The following is a 24,399-nucleotide window of genomic DNA, read 5'->3' as shown; positions in this document are numbered from 1 at the left end:
AGGAGGATACTGGGCGGAGCACTGCCTTATGTTCCTGCTAAAAGAAAAAGGTACGAACAAAAAGGCGTATTAACTCCGAAAACTGCCACCAAAACGCTGGCTCGTGGCCGCAACTGTGGGAGTAGAACTAAAATCCAGGTCCGCCGGATCCTCCTCTGGCCAAGAGAACGCTCCCTAGGAAGCGGAATATTGGTAGACCAATGTCCTTACAGCTGTAGGGGCTTGTGGTGAGAATTCTAGCGAGAAAAGCTGCTTGAGAAACCACAGAGAAAAAAACGCCTGAGCCGGGAATGTCCTGCTGCAGGCCAAAGAACCAATACCTCGCAGAAAGGTAAAGGCAAAGCCAATGGGAGCATCATCGGTGATGGGAAGCCCCGTCAGTGACCCTAAATTCACCATGTGTCAACCCTGCCTGGAAATGCGGATGAGTGGCACAAAGATGAGAGAAAAACTCTTGCCGGGTGGAGTGCGAATACGACATCCAACACCTCCACCATTCCAGAGGAACCCTGGGTGCGTGGAAAAAATGGAGATGGGCTTCCAGAATTGTACGACCCATGGCAACTGGACAGCCAGACAGAGGAGGGACAGGGAAGGAAAAGTGTGTTCCCTCCCAGGGACGAAACCCTTAATAGCGGTGAAAAGGCGTGACGGACACACGCTCTAGCCATCATGGGAGACTCAGTCCACCACTGTAATGAGCAGTGAAAGAATGACCACCGTTGGCTTGGGGTGACGTAGACATTATTCATATCAGAAGAGAGGTAGCACCGATGGTGTCACAGCATCAACCATTAAAAATCCAAGTCCCGCTTATAACGGCAACCTAGTGGTTGACGAGTGCCGCAGGGACTAAGCTACCCAGTAGAACGCACTCGAAGGTAGGTGCTGATCAGCAATGGCAATTACGCCATCGCCACGCATGAGTTGACTACAGAAGGACAACAGTTGCCAGAGCAACAGGCACTCATAGGTAGTGTAAACCAGAAAGAGGCCAGAGCTAAAGCCCATTGCCTCCGAGACTGACGCTCTACAGAATCTATAGGTAATACAATACTCCGCCTGAAGATGAGGCCATACAAGGGAAGCCACAAGAGTAATGCTAACGCCATACTCCAGCAGAGGAGGAGGCCACACCGTAGAGGTCGCCGATTCCAGTTTCAGAAGAATCCGTCACCTGACGAAAAAACTGTGCAGCAGGAACCCTAGCATGTAATGGTGACGCAAACACCCCTTGTGCAGTAGGAGCTACTGCATGCTCCGCCAGCGTAACATGAAAAGGGCGCTGAACAGGAGCAACCGCCGAAGCAGTGGTAGGGTAGAACCCTTACCTGAGGGGGCTGCCCCACTACAGCGATTACGATCATCTAGCTAGAGCGTGAAGACTTTCCATGCGAAGGAAACGCCCCTTGTAGTGGTCACTGCAGAGTGCTAGCATAACACCCTCACCTAGATAAGGAAGAGTGGTGAACAAGAACCCATAGTCAATGGAATACTCTGCTTGCTGGATTGTAAACACAGCATTCTGGATAATGTGATTGACCTGAACGGTGGATGCCCATGGGGATGGGGGGTCTCTAGGACACATAAGAGTTGCTGGGAGACCCCCCTGAGAGCACAAAGGTCGACATTTTCGTGCCCTCAACCCGTGCCGGAAGAACAGAAGGATACGATCTGGAAATAGAATCCCGTGGCCGTATCCATATGCCACTAGAAGGAGAGTACCGGGTACAAGAGGTACCGACTGTTGACACGGACTACTTTGAAGGAAGCCAGGCATCTAGTGTCGCGGCAAAGTTAAATCATAGCACGCAAAAAATGCTAGTGATTACCCCGTAAAGGAACATTTGTAGAGGGTAATGCCATAGAAAGCATGTGATGGCAAATGACTGATGGAATAGCATCCAGTGGTAGTGCGATCCTCTGGTTAAGAAAGGGGGTAGCACGATAGCCAGAAACACAATCCACAGAAGTGTAATTACCCCACCTATGGATGGGGGGGGATGACTACGGTAAGCACTGCACTCAGTGGCAGAGCAATCACTCGACCTATTACAGGGAGTAACGTATTCAGAAAGTACTGTAACCCGAGGTAGTGCAAGCACCTCACCTACCGAAGGGGTAACGCATACAGCAGGAACGAGTTCAGTACCCGGCGGGAAGTGTCCATTACTTCACCCAAGTAAGGAGGCAATGTATACGTAAACACTGCAACGGCAGTGAGAATGCCATAATGCCACCTATATAAGAGACTAATACATACAGACAGTACTGTGCCTAGTGGAACTGCAATTCCGCCACCTGAATAACTGAACCCCCCCTCCGGAACTAACCCCTCCAGGGGGCGGGTTTTTGCGTGATCCTAAGGGAGGAAGGGTGGGAGTGCGAAGGTGAGCCAGGAGGAAATATGCCCTGCTCTGGCCCGCTCGTGCGCAGTTCCACCTCTCAGCCTCTAGCCCATGGCTGTCGCAGGACGCGCCGGTATTGATATAACAACCAAACTACCCCAGGGTTGGAATGGAACTTCTAAAGGTCCACTTACTGGATTGCGCAGGCGGAGATCTATCAGCCAAACGACCCAGGAGGGTGGATTGGGAATTTCCAGAGGTCTTAAAAATTTCAGTTGTTCTGCACCGGCTTTGCGCAGGTGGAGCCCTATCGACCCAACGGCCTCAGAGGGCGGATTGGGAAACCTTCAGATCTACTCCACTGAATTTTTGCAGGAGGAGCATTATCAACCAAACGGCCCGGAGGGCGGATTGGGAATCATTCAGATGTACTCCACTGGATTTGCACAGTTGGAGCATCATCAACCAAACAGCCTCAGAGGGCGGATTGGGAATCCTTCAGATTTACTCCACTGGCTTGCGCAGGTGGAGCCATATTAACCAAACTGCCCGTAGGGTGGATTGGGAATCCTTCAGATGTACTCCCCTGGATTTTTATCACCCAAACGGCCCCGGAGGGCGGATTGGGAACCCTTCAGATGTACTCCACTGGCTTTGCCCAGGTGGAGCACTATCAATCAAACTGCCCGTAAGGAGGATTGGGAATCCTTCAGATGTACTCCACTGGATTTTGCGCAGTTGGAGCATTATCAACCAAACGGCCCCGGAGGGCGGATTGGGAACTGTGAGAAACCCTCCACTATCCGGGACGGACACAGGCCCTGGGCATAGAGAGCTCGGTCTGTGAGGAGGGCAGGCCTGTATGGGCGCACTTCGTTATTTTTAAAAAAAAAAATATATATATTTATTTTTTTATTATTTAACCGGGTCAGGACCTAACCTCAAATGGACAAGGGGCAGGAAAGGCTGCATACTGCAATATTAAGGCACATCGTGCCTGCAGATAGAGACCCAGGGTAAGGGTAATCTGGTCACTGGATTAGGAAGGGTTAAACTGTCCAAGGACCGGGGCGGAGCCAGCTGGCTCCAGAGGAGAAATGGACCCGCCCCTCCATACTTGAGGGTGGAAGTTGCGGCCTAGAAGGCCGCAAAGCCGGGAACTAAAGTTTTATGCAGGCTGACCGGAACTCTCCGCCAGCCGAACACAGCGGTACCTGGATCTGTGCAAGAATGAGGCCACCTGTGCCCACTGGCCGCGGAAGCCCGCCCTGTGGGCCGGGAGAAAAACAGCGTGGCCGGGAAGAAACCGGAAGGCCCGAATGAAGCCGGGGCCTAGATTTGTGGTGCCCGGCCGACTGGGATCTCCGCTCCGCCACAAACCAGGTCCGCCGGATCCGGGAAACGGAGGTACCCCGAACGGCACTAGCAGGCGCCAAGATTATACCTGCCAAAAAGGTACCGTGTTTGACCGACCGGGGAGCTCGCCTGGTCGGTCTGAGAAAAAGGGGCACGGAAAGGAGCGCAGCGGCGCCAGTTTCTGAGTGTCCCCTGCCCGATATGAGCCACGTTAGATCGGAGGGGGTGTAGAGGGAGAATCTAAAATGCCGCCGCCGGGTTTAGGATTAACCCCTTCATTACCTCTATGAGGTGATATGCGGCGACTGGTGGAGGACTCGCAGCCTCCTTAAAAAAGGGCCATGGTGTGAGGGGGACAGTAATATTCACCTGTCTTCATCTGTGGTCTTCACCCTTAGTCTTGTACCAGCAGGGCCACCCCACGACCACTGGCACCAGGCGTCAGGGGTCCGGGCAGAGAAGGGCTGGAGAGGAGGTGGCCCTCTTTCTGGCAGGAAGCAGGGGAGCGAGGCTGCCCTGGTCCGCTTCGTCTTCTTGGGGGAGGCAGGGCGGTGGAACAAGCAACACCAGCCAGCCTCCTAGGGAGACAGGGACGCAAGCGTGCCTGTGCCCCATCCATGAAATCTGTGAAAAATAACAAAATGAAGAAAATCAAAAAAGGCCACCCTGCTAAGCAGGGAGGTCTGCCTCCTACGACACTAAGCTAAAAACTGATATGCTCTCTCCAGGCTAGAGGGGGTATAGCCGGCAGGGGAGGAGTTATCACTTTTCAGCCTAGTGTCGCCTCCTAGTGGCAGTAAGCAGCTATACCCACGGTCCTGTGTCCCCCAATGATACAAGCGAGAAAGACCCGACATCTGCCGTACTATTACGGCGGATGTCGAGAAGGAGTTAATAACTGGAAAAAACACTGTTATACACTTAAAGAGGTCCTTTCACTAGATTAAAAAATCTAAACTAACTATACAGGTTCTTCTCAAAAAATTAGCATATTGTGATAAAGTTCATTATTTTCTGTAATGTACTGATAAACATTAGACTTTCATATATTTTAGATTCATTACACACAACTGAAGTAGTTCAAGCCTTTTCTTGTTTTAATATTGATGATTTTGGCATACAGCTCATGAAAACCCAAAATTCCTATCTCAAAAAATATTAGCATATTTCATCCGACCAATAAAAGAAAAGTGTTTTTAATACAAAAAAAAGTCAACCTTCAAATAATTAAGTTCAGTTATGCACTCAATACTTGGTCGGGAATCCTTTTGCAGAAATGACTGCTTCAATGCGGCGTGGCATGGAGGCAATCAGCCTGTGGCACTGCTGAGGTGTTATGAAGGCCCAGGATGCTTCGATAGCGGCCTTAAAAAGCTCATCCAGAGTGTTGGGTCTTGCGTCTCTCAACTTTCTCTTCCCAATATTCCACAGATTCTCTATGGGGTTCAGGTCAGGAGAGTTGGCAGGCCAATTGAGCACAGTAATACCATGGTCAGTAAACCATTTACCAGTGGTTTTGGCACTGTGAGCAGGTGCCAGGTCGTGCTGAAAAATGAAATCTTCATCTCCATAAAGCTTTTCAGCAGATGGAAGCATGAAGTGCTCCAAAATCTCCTGATAGCTAGCTGCATTGACCCTGCCCTTGATAAAACACAGTGGACCAACACCAGCAGCTGACATGGCACCCCAGACCATCACTGACTGTGGGTACTTGACACTGGACTTCAGGCATTTTGGCATTTCCCTCTCCCCAGTCTTCCTCCAGACTCTGGCACCTTGATTTCCGAATGACATGCAAAATTTGCTTTCATCCGAAAAAAGTACTTTGGACCACTGAGCAACAGTCCAGTGCTGCTTCTCTGTAGCCCAGGTCAGGCGCTTCTGCCGCTGTTTCTGGTTCAAAAGTGGCTTGACCTGGGGAATGCGGCACCTGTAGCCCATTTCCTGCACACGCCTGTACACGGTGGCTCTGGATGTTTCTACTCCAGACTCAGTCCACTGCTTCCGCAGGTCCCCCAAAGTCTGGAATCGGTCCTTCTCCACAATCTTCCTCAGGGTCCGGTCACCTCTTCTCGTTGTGCAGCGTTTTCTGCCACACTTTTTCCTTCCCACAGACTTCCCACTGAGGTGCCTTGATACAGCACTCTGGGAACAGCCTATTCGTTCAGAAATTTCTTTCTGTGTCTTACCCTCTTGCTTGGGGGTGTCAATGATGGCCTTCTGGACAGCAGTCAGGTCGGCAGTCTTACCCATGATTGCGGTTTTGAGTAATGAACCAGGCTGGGAGTTTTTAAAAGCCTCAGGAATCTTTTGCAGGTGTTTAGAGTTAATTAGTTGATTCAGATGATTAGGTTAATAACTCGTTTAGAGAACCTTTTCATGATATGCTAATTTTTAGAGATAGGAATTTGGGGTTTTCATGAGCTGTTTGCCAAAATCATCAATATTAAAACAAGAAAAGGCTTGAACTACTTCAGTTGTGTGTAATGAATCTAAAATATATGAAAGTCTAATGTTTATCAGTACATTACAGAAAATAATGAACTTTATCACAATATGCTAATTTTTTAAGAAGAACCTGTACAGACATGGAGAGCGGCGCCCAGGGATCCCCCTGCACTTACTGTTATCCCCGGGCACCGCTCCGTTCTCCCGTTATAGCCTCCGGTATCTTCATAGTTAGGCTCCACCCAGGGGAACCTGCCGGCGTCTCCTTCTCCCAGGCTGAAGCGATGGCTATGAGCTGAGCGCTGCGATTAGCCAGCGCTGCGATTGGCCAGCGCTACAGCATGGGAGAAGGAGACCCGGCAGGTTCCACTGGGTGGAGCCTAACATGTGAAGATACCGGAGGCTATACCGGGCGAACGGAGCGGCGCCCAGGGATAATAGTAAGTGCAGGGGGATCCCTGGGCGCCGCTCTCCATGTCTGTATAGTTAGTTTAGATTTTTTTACCTAGTGAAAGGTCCTCTTTAAAGGGGTTGGCCACTATTAGTATAAAAACCAAAAATAACTAAAGCCAAAAGGAATTTGTATCATGACAGACATACTATCTATACTAGATATTTCTACTGCATTTAGCAAAAGCACGCTTCCATTAATGAGAGGCTGTGTGGGTGGAGCATAGTCACAGCTAAGAGAAATGTTGTGGGTGGAATAAAACTTCAATATTTTATTAGATATACACTAAAAATAAGGGAAGAAGTGTAAATCCCTAAATGAACACATACACACAGAAATGTGCTTGGTCACTGAACAACTATAAGATGCAACCAAAACCCACCACGAAGTATGACTTTGCGTGTCTGGTGGGAACACAGTGGCTGTACAAAATAGTGACCAACCACATGTACATTCAAAACGCTGTGTAAATGATGGTAATCACAGAAATAAGGTAATAATGCACTTCATAAAGTAGATGCAAGCATTATATATTATATAAATCCTCACTCTGATATGATAAAATCTGAGAAACTTAGCCAATATATTTTGATCAAAACACATCTGTGCCCACCAACTAGCAGCCTGAATGTTCATTGTGCATCCTTATGTAGCAGTTTTTTTGTCATGATCACCACCTCTCTGAGTACTTTTAATTACCCTTGATGCCGTGGAATTTAATGGCCCCCACGTTTCTGGTGAGATTGTTAGATATGTGACGTGCGATGGCAGTATCCGTGCCACTACGGATATCATTGACGTGTTCCCCTATCCTCCGCCAAAACTCCGGAATTGTTTTGCCTACATATTGGAGGCCGCAAACACACGTGGCTAGATAAATGACACCGCTGGTGTAAAAAAAAGCTGCACTGGAAGATGGACACACAGGAGCCAGCTCACAGGATCAGTGAGACAAGGAGTAGGTCAGTATGATTCTTTTCATAGTGGAGGCAGGCTGTGGGCTCCTGTAAAAAGTTACTTCTTCCCAGACAATCCTTTTAGCAGGTCTGAGGTAACTGCAGGCATGCCCAGTACTGAACTTCCTCCTCTGGTCTGTGCAGTAGGAACTTCACTAACTGAGCATGTGCATCAGTTTTAGGCATTGTAAGGGTCCATTCACACGTCCGTAGTGTATTGTGGATCCGCAATACACCCGGCTGGCACCCCCCATAGAACTGCCTATTCTTGTCCGCAATTGCGGACAAGAATAGGACATGTTCTATTATTGGCAGAGCCGCGGCTCAGAAGTTCGAGGCCGCGGCACGGAAATGCGGATGCGGACAGCACATTGTGTGCTGTCCGCATCTTTTCTGTCCCCATAGAGAATGAATAGGTCCGCACCCGTTCCGCAAAATTGCACTAATGCATTCTGAACGCATAAGGATCCGTTCAGAATGCATCAGTATGCCTCCTTTCCGCCTCCATTACGCTCTGGAAGCGGACACCAAAACGCTGCTTGCAGCGCTTGACGATGCGGTGGCAAACGGATCCATCCTGACACACAATGTAAGTCAATGGGGGTGGATCAGTTTTCACTGACACAATGCAAAACGGATCCGCCCCCTATTGACTTTCAATGGTGTTCAAGACGGATCCATACTGGCAATGTTAAAGATAATACAAATGTATTCCTTTGCATCATTTTTAGATACTTTAGACTTTAAAAATGACAGGAAAAAAAAAATGAATGCCACAACACTCAAAGGATGAAGACGCCATTGGTGTCAGATAACACCTTACTTCTTCTAATGCGGCGACGCATAAACAAATTATTTTAATTTTAAAAAAGTGTTTTTATTGTTCAAGTAATCGAGCAATAAACATAATATAAATTTGCCCACAGAGTAAATTTTTCATGTTAGGCTATTTTCACACTGGCGTTTGGTGCGGATCAGTCATGGATCTGCACAGACTGATCCGCACCAATAATAAAACCGCATGCATCCGTTCAGATCCTTGACGGATCCGCACCAAACGAGAGTGTGAAAATTGCCTAACATGAAAAATTTACTCTGTGGGCAAATTTATATTATGTTTATTGTTAGATTACTTGAACAATAAAAACACTTTTTTTTTAAATTAAAATAATTTGTTTGTTTATGCGTTGCCGCATTAGAAGAAGTAAGGTGTTATCTGACACCAATGGCGTCTTCATTCTTTGAGTGTTGTGGCATTCATTTTTATTTTAATTTTTCCTGTCATTTTTAAAGTCAAAAGTATCTAAAAATTATGCAAAGGAATCATGTGTGAACAAATGTTTCTGAATGAGCTTTTATGGAGAAGCAAATAACCACAAAGCCAGGAAAAAAAAAAACTCCACACTTATTTCGGTCTTATTCCTATGCCATGCAGCCCTATGCAACAGCCCAGCTTATCCTGGTTTGTTTTGTAAAACTAACTGAAAACGATTGAATATGGCAACAGTCATTGAGAAAATGTCTTTTTTGACAGTATACACTGCTCGTTTCCATAGTTACGACCACCCTGCAAACCGTCAGTGGTGGTCGAGCTTGCACACTATGGGAAAAAGCACCAGCTTATGTGAGCTCCCACTGTCCCGGCTAGCAGAAATACTGGCGTTTTTTCCTATAGTGTGCAAGCTCGACCGCCACTGATGGATTGCAGGGTGGTCGTAACCATGGAAACAAGCAGTGTATAATGTGATGGCAAAATGAATCCAGCCAAAAAAGGAAGGAATATGGACAATCACAATACATTAGCAAGTGCCTTGTATTAACTTCTTAATAATAAATGTAATATGCTCAAGTGAGAAAACCCCTATAAGAAAGATATCTCAGAAGTAGCCAGGGCCGGACTGGCCTGCCGGGATACCGAGAAATTTCCCGCTAGGCCGGCAGGCCTGAGTGCCGCAAGGCCGCGGCCCTGGTGACAAGTGGGGGAGGCCGGCGGCAGGGCACAGCAGCAGGAGATGAGCGCTTCCATTGTGGAAGCGCTCATCTCCATAGTCATCTGTATCGCCGTCCTCAGGACGGCGATACAGATGTCTATACTGCGGCAGGGGAGGGAGAGGTGTGTCCCCTCCTGTTCCTCTGATAGACTGCCAGCACTAGGCCAGCAGCCTATCAGAGGCCGGTGCAGGCGGCGCGATGACGTCATCGCGCCGCCTGAGCCGTATAGCGAGGGACACAGGCCGGAAGAGGCCTGCATCGCATCGCTGGAGGTAAGTATAAGTGTTTTTTTATATAGGTACAATACTGGCACATGATAAGGGGGGACTACTGGGCTGGCACATGATAAGGGGGGACTACTGGGCTGGCACATGATAAGGGGGGACTACTGGCACATGATAAGGGGGGACTACTGGCACATGATAAGGGGGGACTACTGGCACATGATAAGGGGCGGCTACTGGCACATGAGGGGGGTTACTGGCACGATAGGGGGGGCTACTGGCACGATAGGGGGGGCTACTGGCACATGATAGGGGGGGCTACTGGCACATGATAGGGGGGGCTACTGGCACATGATAGGGGGGGCTACTGGCAAATGATAGGGGGGGCTACTGGCACATGATAGGGGGGGCTACTGGCACATGATAGGGGGGCTACTGGCACATGATAGGGGGGGCTACTGGCACATGATAAGGGGGGCTACTGGCACATGATAAGGGGGGCTACTGGCACATGATAGGGGGGGCTACTGGCACATGATAGGGGGGGCTACTGGCACATGATAGGGGGGGCTACTGGCACATGATAAGGGGGGCTACTGGCACATGATAGGGGGGGCTACTGGCACATGATAGGGGGGGCTACTGGCACATGATAGGGGGGGGCTACTGGCACATGATAGGGGGGGGCTACTGGCACATGATAGGGGGGGCTACTGGCATATGATAGGGGGGGCTACTGGCACATGATAGGGGGGGCTACTGGCACATGATAGGGGGGGCACTCTGGCTACTGGCACATGATATGGGGGGGCTCTGGCTACTGGCACATGATGCTGGGGGGGCTCTGGCTACTGGCACATGATGCTCGGGGGGGCTCCTATTACTGGCACATGATTGGGGGCATCTATGGGGGCACATCTTACTGGCACATGATTGGGGGCATCTATTGGGGCACTTATTACTGGCAGATTATTGGGTGGCACTATAGGGGCATTTTATACTGGGACACATTATGGTGGGTACTATGGGGAAGGGGGGGCACTATGGGGGTCATCTACGGGGGCACTGAGAAGGGGTATTTTATATTGGCACATTATGGGAACATTAGCTCAACTGGGGGCATTACAAAGGGGTATGTTTTGCACATTATAAGGAGAATTACTACTACTGGGGGGGGGGGGGGGCATTATGGTGGGCTTTATTACTCCCCCATGGTATGACCCCCTAGTAGCAGCACCAGCCTCTCCCTGCTCTGCTATCCCTCTGCCCCTTCTCCAAATCCTTATTATGAAATCTTTCTCATTAGGATAAAGCACAACATCAGCTCCGCCGAGCCCCCGGCCAAGTGTTGAAGTGGTGTCAAGTAACTAAGTTTTTATGTGAAATATGTTTATGTTTGTAGTTGATCTTTATTATCGATTTTACATTGCAGATTTTTTTTTTTTTTTTTGCAGCATATGGGTGAGATTTTATAAATATTTTTATTATTTGGTCGAAAGGCTCATTGGGGGGGATTGTAACAGAACTGCCGTAGAATATCTAAAATAGCTGGTCAAGTAAAATGTTGCATGCAACAATCATTAAATAGGTGGCCAACAAAAAAGGGGCGGGTCAAAGGGCGTGGTAAAACACTGTCTGAGCATGCTGAGAGTTGTAGTTTTGCAACAGTTGGAGGCATCCTGGTTGGGAAAACACTGTGATAATATGAACAATGGGGGTTCTACAAAAGAGCTATCGTGGGGCAAAGTTCATATTCATGTTTACACACGTGTTTTAAAATTAATGCTTTCTCCTATTATAAACAAGTAAATAATGACGCAATGCTGTGGGGCTGGTATGCAACTTTTTCCAGGGCTGGTTTTTATCCTCAGTCCGGCCCTGGAAGTAGCCACCCTCTGCATATACACAGCCTGAACACCATTGGGGCAAACAGTGTTGTCCTTTTCTGCTCGTCATAAACAGTGCTCAGGCTAATCAGTTGGGAGGCGTGGGAGGCTTAACTAGTTAAAGTGTTTTAGTTGCAGCTCCGACCCTGCTGGACCAAAAGTGTGACATGCTATCTACATGCATGTGACCACTGCAAGCCAATCAATAGCCTCAGTGGTGATGTGTGCCGAACAGCACATGGCTGCTAAACGTCAGCATAAGGTATTAGCAGCTAGGATGTAAATATATGTATTGTGGTCCTCTACGGGCTAATGGATTAAAAATTAAGACAAACACGCTATCCCTCATGTCTGATTAGAATATCTGCTCCTATTACATGATGATGTACCTTCACAGGCATGTCTTCTGGCTTACTTGACCCAGTTAACACTGAGACACAGCGAGAGAAAGCTTCTTGTAGTACCTAAAACAAATTAGAGACCAATTTGAAATTATCACGCTAAATATAACTACAAGAACAAAAACTTTAATGAGCAGTAGCTTGTGTAAAAATGTCATTAACATAAGTAAAATCAGGGCTTACAGACTGTAAGAGGATTATGCAAGTGGAAGAAGGCAGACTGCCAGAAAGTATGCCCATTACAAATGACTAATGCCATTTTATGTTAAACTGAAACTTATGCAAACTTGCTACTGAAGAAGATAAGTGAGATTTTGGTACCTCTATGCCGTTTTCTCTCCTTAGTTCCTCTGCATTAAGTGCTGAGCAATTCACAGTGTGAAATGCCAATTCAGTGGCAGCAGGAAGGAGGGAAAGCTTGGAGAAAAGCTGATCATCGGAGGTCTCCATGGTAATAGTTCTGATGAGCATGGGGTAGCCAGCGTACTTATAGGGCTGAAGATCTATTAAAACAATGAAGATGACAATTTTACTGTGCAAATTGTCTAGATACAAATGATACAATAGTATTAATGTTTATGCTTCCTAACTTTTATGCATACACTTAATGGACTAGGGGGCAGTAAGACGCTGGCTTACTGCAAATATTTACATGGATCAAAACCTTGCTGTTATATAGAAGCATTATGGCAAATGCTGCACACATTCATAATTCGGTTAAAAACGATCTAAGCCTTGTATTGTTTATAATCCGTTCGCACATCTCTAAAGCCAAAATACGTCCATTCAGTTCAGCCTGTTATCCTGCAAAGTTGATCCAGAGTAACGCAAAAACAAAAAACAAAAAAAAAAAACATGAAGCCTATTCTTTCCAATCAGGTTCTCAGAATAACTCCCCGGATTAACAACCCTTCTCTGGATTTATAATAACTATAGCGTGCAATATTATTACACTTCAGAAATGTATCCAGGCCCCTCTTGAACTCTTTTAGTTAAATTCACCATCACCTCCTCAGGCAGAGAGTTCCATAGTCTCACTGCCCTTACTGTAAAGAATCCTCTTCTATGTTTGTGTAGAAATCTTCTTTCCTCTAGACACAAAGGAGGTGTCACAGTCACGGGTATAAAAAGATCATGGGAGAGATCTCCATACTGACCTTAAAGGGTTTGTACAAGAATGCGTGTGCGTGTGTGTGTGTGGGAGTTGTGGTTGTGACATCAACTTCAGCCAATCACTGGCCGCAGTGGTGACCGGCTCCCCTTACGTGATGACAAATGATCACATGACGCAATAGATATGATCATCTTTCTGGGTACTGTAGTCCATCTATTCCATTTATTAATTACTTTACCTGCCGCCCTCTGAACCCTCGCTAGCTCTGTTATATCTTTCTTGTGCACAGGAGCCCAAAATTGTAAGCAATACTCCATATGTGCTCTGACTAGTGATATTATTGCAAATGTCTAGTTTTAAAAACACAATTATGCAGTTCATATGGACAGAAAATCTGCAGAAAAAAATGTGCAACTAAATGGCATTTCTCATCTTGTACATATCCTATACTACAAGGTGTATATAACAGATCAAAGCTACAGTCACTATACAGCAAGCTTATTGTGAATGGAGGATCTTTCTTTGAGAGAACACTCCCAGAAATATCTTTCATCTATTGCTGGTTTCATTGAACATGAATGGGCAGTTAGAACAACTGTAATGGCCAATATGTACTAAAACGTGTGTGGCTGTATCTGCGAAGCAAAAGTTCACCAACTGTTTGTTAAACTGTTCTTCAACCATCAACCAACTTCTATCTGATATGTATGGCCAGCAATGGAAGCTGAGTAGAATCTAACAAGAGAGATGGCGAAAATCCTGAGTAGTAAACATGGCAAGGAAGAGAAGGTGGGTAAGCAATTATAAAAAGAAAAGAAAAAAGAAAATGTGCATGTACCTTCCTTGTGCCGATTGAACAGGATGCTTTGAGTTTTTAGGATCAGAATGATATTTTCTGGATCTGGCCCATCTACAACCTTAGTTAACTTTGTACACAGGAACTCATACGCCTTGTTCACTTTTTCAAACATATCCTAGAAAAGAAGGCAAGGAATGCAACAAACAGCTTGTTTAAAATGGACATCTATCGGCAGCTGAGATTCAAAGCTACTGAACTCTCACATAGAAAATAAAATGGTCAGAAAATAATAATCACATGGTTAAAAGAACCCAAACCCAAAATTCAGTCATGAAACAAGACCAATGTATATTGTACACAGACAATTCAAGACATTTCATCCTAAGCCATGGAACAATTGTTGAGAAAACATCTGTAATAAAACTATTAAAACACAATGCTCCATCGAACAAGCACACTAGGCTTAGTGGAAAACACATTTTCTTCTATGGCACAGTAGGAGACGAGTGGATGTCTGATACATTCAACTAACAGGGTCAAAAACAAAAAATCCATGCTGTTCATTCTTGAAATTGAAAGTGCATCTAAACCTTCAAGTAAATCGTTTTTTTATACTGGTACAAACACTATAATAATGATTTTTGTAATTTATCTATAGTTTTTGTTGTAATTTGTCTTAGTAACTAACCAGGCCCCCAAACCTCAGACCTTCCTGAAGTGCTATTCACTGCACTGAATACAGAATCCATACAGCACAACCATATATGCTGCGCTACAGTGAAAAATGCTTTAGGAACGCCCACATTTTGGGAGCCGGCTTGGCTAAAACAATAAAATCTATAAATAACATATATTACAAAAATCATTATAATGGTATTTTTAACAGTTTAAAACAATTTTCTAATTGAAGGTTTACATACACTTTCAGGCCATATAGCATAACTCTATAAAAAATTATGTTTTGTGGTTATTCCATTTCCATGCTGAGGCACCTCCAGGATTCCTGGGGCTCACCAATCCTAAAGAGGACTGGTCAACTCTCCTGTCAAGTCCGCTTTGGTAAATACTTGCACTCACCATAAAATACTAGTTCTGGAGCGTATTTTCATAAAACTCAATGCTGTCCCTCTCCGTTGACAACTGAGTATTACCATTCCTCCTAGCAAAAGGGGCGTGTCTCTACAGTCAAACACTGCCCAATCAGTTAAAAATGGCAGTGAAGAGTTAAAGACCCTTTTGACTAAGGGAATGATAACAATTGTCAATTGGTTGTCAATACACTTTCAAAAGTAAATAAGAAACGGAACTACTCAGATGGTGCTAAAGAACTGTTATTGCATAGGCATCTAAGTATTTACTAAAAGTGACATGTGAGGAGGGCTAACAGGTCCTAACACAGCAGGTATTATACATCATGTCACGTTATGCCACTGTTCACAAGTGGATCTATTACAACGATGTTGGTTTTTGTAAAGATCTCTTATTAGACATATTGTGGGCCATACACTGCCTCTGTCAGACTTTCATTTTATAAAGAGATGCAGACAGTTTTTTTCTCACAGATTTTGTATCAATTTGTGTGGTGTAGTAAAAAAGTAGCACAGGCCATTGAAAGTCATATTCCATATTTTCTCACTTTGCCTTCTGTATAAGCCAATACACTGTATATTATTCTAACACTGTAATAAAAGGCAATCCGTTCTATTGTTTTGAAGACAATTAAGCAGAAATAAATCTAGACAGCAATATGGCTGATGAAATTTAACTCAAAAAGTGAAAAATAAAGCATTTGTATCATCTACTTATGACTAAAAAAAAATACAAACCCTTCCGTCAGGATTCTTGTCTGGATGGTATTTCTGAGCAAGCCTGAAGTAGGCTTTCCTTATCTTACTTTCTTCTTGCCTTAGATTAAAAAAAAAAGAAAAAAAATAATTCTGATCTACACTAAACAAAATCCCACAAAAGGCATGGTGTGTAAGAGATTTAAAGGGGTTGTCAGAGTTATTTTTTTGTTCTTTGTATGTTTCTAACTAATCACTCACTTTACCATGCACTAACTGCATCTACAATTGCTGCTTTCTCAGATTCCACTGAGGGTCACATGTCAGCTTCTCTCCCTGCTCTGATGTTTTGTGCACAAGCCTGAGAGAGCAGATGTGTGTCTGTACACAAGACGTCACTGTGCTGGCCATGCTGTCTGCTCTCTCCCTCCTTAAGAAAAAAACATTAACCCCTTCAGCAGCACAGACTCAGGGCTGAAGGCTTTAGTGAGTAGCTGCAGGCAGTAAGGAGACAAATGCTGGGCACAGGAGTTGACAGACTAAAGCAGTTCTGCAGATACAACAACATACTGCTGAGTATCCTAGCAGGCAGACATGTCACTCAGGGCAGCACTTGTATTCACTCTCTTTGCAGAGCAGGAGGAGGGGCAGAGATTGTTGTTGTTGCAGGTAAACAAAAGGGACAGAAGAGAACCAGGTAAATGAGGAAAACAAGATTTTGTAAAACTTACCAGTAAAATCTCTTTCTCGCTCTTCATTGGGGGACACAGAGACCATGGGTATAGCTATGTCCTCTAGGAGGCGTTGACACTAGATAAAGCTGTTAGCTCCTCCCCTGGCAGCTATACCCCCTCCAGCCTGGAGAGAGAGCTTCAGTTTGTGAGAAGCAGTAGGAGAAGCAAGTAAACCAACGAAACAATGTGGAACAGCAACAATGCCAAGAACCGAACCAGGTTCTAACCAGCAACAGCCACAACTGTGGCCGAACAACAATACTGGGTGGGTGCTGTGTCCCCCAATGAAGAGCGAGAAAGAGATTTTACTGGTAAGTTTTACAAAATCTTGTTTTCTCGCCCATATTCATTGGGGGACACAGAGACCATGGGACGTCCGAGAGCAGTCCACAGGGAGGGAAAAACCACAGACCCATGAAGCAAGCGCCCGTGCAGTCAACCTAAGAACTGTCGCCTGCAAGACCACGCGGCCCACGCAGCGACCATCGATGCATAAGTATGCACCTGGCAACTTCTTGCGAACATGTGCAAGGAGGACAGGAGCCACCTTACATTACTGTGCAGCCAAAGCTCAATTCCTCCTAGCCCAAGAAGCGCCCACCGCTAAGGGGGAGTGAGCCGTGACACCTAAGGGTGGAACCCCACTCCGAGCACGGTAAGCTGCAGCACTTCCAGACCGAATCCAACGTGCAATCGCCCTTTGGGGGCCGCCAATCCCCAGCGAGGACCCTCCTGAGAGAAAAAGGGGATCCGTACGCCGAGAGGGACTGGAGGCTGCTAATAATGAGTAGAGCACTGACAACGTCCATAATGTAACTCCCTTCCGTAGGGCACGAAGGAAAAGAACATGCTATGGAAGTCAGAGACCACCTTGGGGAGAAGAAGGAATGCTGAGAAAACCATATTCAGATCCCAAGGCTGTAAGGACGATACAGAGGAACCATATGTGCCGCTCCTTGAAAGAAGATTCCCACGGGCACCAGGGAACCTGGAAGGCTGCTCAAGACGGAAGCGCCAACACCTGACCCATCAAGGAAACAAGGGCTAAACAAAGGTCCAACCCTTAAAGTATAAAGGAGAGAGAAAACCCCAAAGTGAGGGGGGCGTCTTGGCTTCAGAGAAGCCTCAGAAGGATCTCCAGGTCCCAGAATAGATACTGGCGATGCAGACTTCCTGTCCTGAATCATAGTGCGGAAGATATCCGGCGAAAAACCCCCTCCACGTTATAACGGCGGTCTCAATAGCTACGCCATCATTGAAAAGGTCATATAAGACTGAACCCCTTGAAAGAAGGACGTCTCTGAGTGGCAGTGACCAAGGGACGTCTCCAGGAGAATGAGGTCGGCGTATCACGCACGACGAGTCAGTTTCGGAGCGACTAGGATATGTCTGAATGTCCTCCATCCGGACCTTCCGTAGAACCCTGAGAAGGAGGGGAAGAAACTCCCGCCAAGGAGAATCAGGACCTCCATGGCGGATACTTCCGGAACTCTGGCTCTGGATAGAAGGCGGAAGCCTTTGTGCAGATACCGTTAGCACACCCAGACCAATGGAAGAGTCCCTGTAGGAGGAAGAAAGTGGAGGGCGTCACAGCCCACCAGTTGGGACCAGATCGTGTCTGGAATGGAAAGGCACCAAACGAATACCCCATGCAACGCAGGTGAGGGAAGGTAGCAACGTAGGAACTACCAAGGCATACGGGGTGACAATGAACATGAGCCAGAGGGGGAAAGACAGGAGAAGCAATAGGCTAGGTCTAAGCCCCTACCCTGTAAGAGACCGACGCTATACAGAAGTAGCCAAAGATCAGGCGGCCGTGCCAAAAAAACTCTGCTCGAGAAGGAAGCCAGGCAAGGGAAGTCACACTGTAATGCCAGCCCCATATCCCAGCAGAGGAGGGAACACCCGTAGAAGCCACCGATCCGGTGCTAAAGAGTCCACCGCCTAGCGAGGGGCTGTGCAGTAAGAACCCAAGCATGTAGGGAAAATAATACCGCTACCACAGTGGTAGCCAGCGCTTGCCCCGGCAACGCAAAAACTGAGGGAGAGGCCCAATACTATCCGTAGAAACCACGTGCCACACTGCCCCAGTTACGTGGAGCTAACCCTAAAAATTCTACCTGGAAGGGCGCTGAACAGGCGCAACTGCCAAGCTAGCTCCAGGGTAGGACCCCTACCAGAAGGGGATGTCCCACTGCAGCGACCATGAACTCGAACATTAGCGACAAGCCGCACCTGTGGAGGAAAACAAGCTGTAGGAGCTAAATCAAAGTCGCCAGCATAACCACTTCCCCAGAGAATGGGGAGTGGTGGATAGAGAATACGGAGTCAGCGAAAAAAGTCGACCCGCTGGAACGTACTCACTGGGTAAGTGCAACGGAATATGTATTACGTATTGATGCGGACAATATCAGGACCGACCGGAGCAACAGAGGCCCATGGAGATGGGGGGGGGGGGGGGTCTGTAAGACCCACAAGTGATGCTAGGAACCCCCTGGAAGACAGAGAATGTCATAATCAGGCGCGAAACCAGCACCAAAAGAAGGATGCAACGATGAATAGCCACCGTATCCACTGGTGGCACCCATATAACACTAGGGTAAGAATGACGGGCGCCTGCGAGAACCAACTGTAGCCACGCCCTCTTGGAAATAAGCGAAGGCACCTAGAGCCGTAGTGCCGCAGAAGATATTTAGTTACTCCCCGTTAGTGGATCACTAGCGGAAGGGGGAAATGCGACAGAAGCACGGTGATGTGCAACACTCCCCCTATGGAAGAATAGCGGACAGTCGGAACCGTATTCAATGGTAGAGTAATTAGCTACCTAAGGAAGGTGTGAGCATACTGGTCAGTGGTAGGGAGAATACCCCACCTAAGAAGGGGGGCGAATGCCCACAGCGAGAACTAGCACATATGGCGAGTCCTGTACTCTGTGGAGTGCAATAGTGCACCTAAGGGGGTAATGCATACAGCACATAATGTAACCAGTGATAAAGTCATCGCGCCACCGATGTATCTGCATATGGCAGGTCCCGAACCCCAAGTCATTGTACTTAGTCCACCTATGGCAGGGGACAATGTATAAGGCAGGCACTGTATCCTGAAGTAGTGCAGTTACACCATTACACCACCAAAGGAAGTGGGTAATGCATACGACAGTACTGCTGGCCACCTAGACGCAATCTCTGGGAGATTGCTTCGAACTCATATCAGGATCCGAATCAGAGATTCTCTCCTCTCTCTGGACGGACCCGCCCCAGTGAGGGAGGGTGTGTCTGAGCATGATTTAGGGAGGAAGAGTAGGGGAGAAGAAATATTTGAGGAGAAAATTGTCCTGCTGCGGTTCGCTTGCGCGTAGAGCTACCCTTCAGAATCTCGCCCCTGGCAGTTGTGGACTGCGCAGGCGGGGACTTATCAACCAATCCGCCCCAGGGTGGAACGGAAACTCCCAGAAGTCTCTCCACAGGACTGCGAACGCGATGCATTATCAACCAAAGAACCCCGGAGGGTGGATGGGAGATTCCAGCGGACCCCAATGGATTGCGCAGATGGAGAATTATTAACCAACAACCAGGAGGGTGGATTGGGAATCCCAGAGGTAACAATTCACTGACGAGTTTCTGGTATTAAGTATGCGTTCCACCATCAAAAATTATATCACTGTAGTACAGAACACTATGGAAATTAGATAAAACTAATGCTTTATTGTTTCAAAGAAAGGGGAGAGGGGAACATAAACTACAACCTATATATAAAATTCTAGGTGACCACCTACTCATAATAGTGAGACGGTTCAAGATGGCACATGAAAACCGCAAGGAGCGGTACCACTCAATATGGATAGGGTCACTAGAAAGTCCACTACTGGTGCGTTACTGAAAGGTTGCATCACCAGGCCATCCGGCCGTGATAAACTGATGCAGCCAAGGTATGCACCGTGGTACGGACAAGGTGCTCTGCTCAACAGAACCAGCTTGATGTGCCCTGGACTAATTTTAATAAGCTAATCCGTTGATAAACATCTGCCCATAGGGACCGGCCTGCATAGAACCATCTGTTCAAGGTATGAACCAGATGTCTGAGTACCGGCCCTACGAGCACGAATCAAAGGACACTGGACTAAAGCTGGGTGAGCAAAAAGACGGCTTGATCGCGGCTGCTCACAAACTGCAGAGGGCTGGGGACCCACAGACCTCAACTGCAGTGTGAGCGCAATACAAGTCACAATTGAAAAGCATGAGTTTGCCCCCACTCATCGCTCAACGCGTTTTGCCATGTGTGGCTCGTCAGGAGCATAAAAATGTGGGTTTCAGACAGTTCTGTACTACAGTGATATAATGGAATCCCAGAGGTCCTCCATTGTATGGCGCAGGAGGAGAATTTATCAAGCAAACGGCCCCGTAGGACAGTTTGGGATCCTGCAGAGATCCTTCACTGAGTTGCGCAGGTGGAGAATGATCAACCAAACGGCCCCGTAGGACGGATTTGGATCCTGCAGAGAACCTTCACTGAGTTGCGCAGGTGGAGAATAATCAACCAAACAGCCCCGGAGGACGGATTGGGATCCTGCAGTGGTCCTTCACTGAGTTGCGCAGGTGGAGAATCATCAACCAAACGGCCCCGGAGGACGGATTGGGATCCTGCAGTGGTCCCTCATTGGATAGTGCAGGTGGAGAATCATCAACCAAAACGGCCCCGGAGGACAGAATTGGGATCCTACAGTGGTCCTTCACTGGATTGCGCAGGTGGAGAATCATCAACCAAAACGGTCCAGGAGGACAGAGTGGGATCCTGCAGCGGTCCGTCACTGGATTGCGCAGGTGGAGAATCATCAACCAAATGGCCCAGGAGGACGGATTGGGATCCTGCAGCGGTCCTTCACTGGATTGCCCAGGTGGAAAATCATCAACCAAACGGCCCCGGAAGACGGATTGAATCCTGCAGGGGTCCGTCACTGGATTGCACATGTGGAGAATCATCAACCAAACGGCCCGGAGGCGGTATTGGGAACTATGCGAGTATTATTATTTTTTTTGATATAAAACTAAGCCTGTCTCAATGACAAGAGGCAGTAAGGGGTTAAATCCTCCACTCATGTACAGTGTACATAAGGGAAGGGCCCCAGATAATCAGGTGCTAGCCTAAGAATGGTGGGTGGCCATGAAGGGTTAAGGAAGTGGCTCAGCAGCGACTGGGGGAGGGGGAGAAGGGCAGGAAGAATTCACGCCAAAGTGTGTGCCCCCCCCCCCAGGGAAGAAGGCTGCGGCCCAGCAAGCCGCAGCACGGCTTTTCAGAGATTGCCTTCCCCCCCACCTAATGCTCCACCGGCCGTGTCACAGACCGGCCGGACTGAATGGGGGCGTCACCTCGCCGGCCGGGCCGTTGATAGCGGGGTCGGGCAGAGAAGGCGGACGATCGCGCTGCAGTTAACCCCTTTCTGGAGCGGCGTGACGGCGTCCGCTCCAAGGGGTGTAAATGTAGGAGGTGTCGGGGAGCGGAGTCTCCTCCGCATGTGTGACCGTCTGCCCTGCTGGCCGCCATATTTTTTTGTGCGGGCGGCAAAAAACGCAGCCAGTTAACCCCCTCCCGGAGCGGCGCGACGGCGTCCGCTCCAAGGGGAGTAAATGTGGGAGGTGTCGGGGAGCGGAGCTCCTCCGCATGTGTGAACGGCTGCCCTGCTGGCCGCCATATTCTTTGAGCAGGGCGGCAAAAAATCGCAGCCGGAGCACCGAAGCGGCGCCGGCCGAATGCAGGGTGGTTAACCCCCTCAGGAGCGATGCGCCCAGCATCCGCTCCCGAAGGGGTGTAGAAAGGTAAATGCCGCCTTGTCGGAATCAGCACTAGGGAGTTACATAGTCCACCTAATTTGGCGCCAGTAAGCATACCGCACCTATTAACCCACTATGTCCTCCACTCAATCAACCAAACGGCCTGTGCCGGAGGGGAATGCTTCAGGGGTGCTGGGCTATGCTGAAGCCCTGTCTGGTCGCAGACTATTGCCACCAAGAGGGAGGGGGGACCAACCCAGAGGGTTAAATAATCACCTAGTCCCGTGTACTTGCCTCCATCTTCACCCCTCCTCTGGTCCAGCAGGGTCACTCCTTCAGCTACTGGCCCCCTAGTGGCAGGATGCAGGGAGCGAGGCTGCCCTGGTCCACCTTCTCTTCTGTGGGGGAGGCAGCAGTGCAGGTGACCGGCACTGGCGTAACTCGACCCCGGGAGAACAGGGAGGTGAGGCGTCCCTGTTTGCCCATCTGAAAAAGAAGGAAAAAAATAAACTAAAATAAAAAACTTCAGGAGATCCCTGCAGAGCAGGGAGGTCTTTCCTCCTATTGACACTAGAAAAAACTGAAGCTCTCTCTCCAGGCTGGAGGGGGTATAGCTGCCAGGGGAGGAGACAACAGCTTTATCTAGTGTAAACGCCTCCTAGAGGACATAGCTATACCCATGGTCTCTGTGTCCCCCAATGAACATGGGCGAGAAATATAATTTTTTTTTGCCTAAACTTTGCTTAGCTTAGTTATATATTGCTGCTCATCAGACTTACAGTGCTATATTTTTTTTTTCATAGCTCTGACAACCCCTTTAAGGTGCTTAACAGTTTGAAAGTTACATTTTCTACATATTTGTGTAAATTGCCCTTGCGTTCTTTAGTTTACACGCACAAAGCATCTGTATTTATTCTCCAGGACACTGAAGCAACAGAAGCTCATAACTACAGTGAATGGCAGAAAGACATAGAGCGAAGACTGAAAAAGATAATTTATGCAATGTCAAATAGAATTAATTAAAGCTTCTTTACTTAAAACAATCTATATATACTGTATATGTAACATAAGAAGCATTTTTTAGAAAAAATACTAGTGAGCGCTTGCATTATGAAATGCTTACTAGTAAACAGTAGGACCCATGAGTACAGCACTCCTGGTTCTAGCCCTACTCACCGCGGTGCTGTGACCTGATGTTGCACAGCGTAAGCATGCACTATGACCTAACACTGTGCAAAGTCAGGTCACAGCACATGGTGCCAGCAGAAGCTGGCAATGGATTGGTGAGTGCAGGAAGAGCGCGTTGGATCTGTGAGTGGAGGCGCCGTCCGGAGAACGAGAGGCAAGTTCATTTATTTAAAGAGGACCTTTCACCACTCCTGACCTGCCTATTTTAATAGCTACATGCATGCACGTACGTACTAACAATTCTGAAGCATCTATTCTTATGGCTCTATGTTGTGCCATTCCTTTATTATTTGCACTAGAAGTTATGAATGAATTGCTATTAGCCTTCAGTAAGGGTACAGAGGGGAGGTAACCAGTTTGGGGGGGGGGGGGGTGTACCTGCACAGACTGACTCTATCCAATCAATGCTGCCATTTTTAGTCTGTGCCCCCCCCCCCCCACCCCACCGGTTACCTCCCCTCTGTACTCTTAATGAAGGCTAATAGCAATTCATTCATAACTTCTAGTGCAAATAATAAGAAATGGCACAACATAGAATCATAAGAATAGATGCTCCAGAATTGTTATTACATGGGGGATGCATGGAGCTATTAAAACAGGAATGTCAGGAGTAGTGAAAGGTCCTCTTTAAAGTCTCATCTGGGGGTCTGATGAGGAATAGAGGTCTGGCGGGGGTCTGATGAGCAATGGTGTGTATTTATCTACATACACACACAAACTAATATATATATATATATATATATATATATATATATATATATATATATTTATATTTATATTTATACTCACCTCCCATACGTGATCCCTTGATCCCACACTGCTCCTGTTCAGATGCTTTCCAGGTCCACACTGCTTTCTACTTCCTGGTTCCTCTCAACAGAGAGGATATGACTGTTCAGCCAATCACTGAGCTATAATTTTTATTAACCAGACAACTCCTTTAACAGCAC

General features: G+C 47.4%; 1 protein-coding gene across 1 annotated transcript in view; it reads right to left on the bottom strand.

The window, feature by feature from the left end:
* Window positions 1-24,399, bottom strand: part of DNAJC13 (DnaJ heat shock protein family (Hsp40) member C13) — a 242,223-nt gene that overhangs the window by 69,799 nt on the left and 148,025 nt on the right. The window contains exons 36-39 of the mRNA XM_040433922.1: window positions 15,802-15,880; window positions 14,015-14,150; window positions 12,384-12,565; window positions 12,051-12,125 (exon numbers count right to left, since the gene is read on the bottom strand). Coding sequence (XP_040289856.1) covers window positions 12,051-12,125; window positions 12,384-12,565; window positions 14,015-14,150; window positions 15,802-15,880 — 472 coding nt within the window. The remainder of the gene's footprint in view (window positions 1-12,050; window positions 12,126-12,383; window positions 12,566-14,014; window positions 14,151-15,801; window positions 15,881-24,399) is intronic.

The sequence above is a fragment of the Bufo bufo genome, chromosome 5, assembly GCF_905171765.1.
Source record: "Bufo bufo chromosome 5, aBufBuf1.1, whole genome shotgun sequence".
NCBI classification, from domain to species: domain Eukaryota; kingdom Metazoa; phylum Chordata; class Amphibia; order Anura; family Bufonidae; genus Bufo; species Bufo bufo.
Note: the sequence above shows the minus strand (reverse complement) of the source record. Positions and strands in the feature narration are given on the sequence as shown.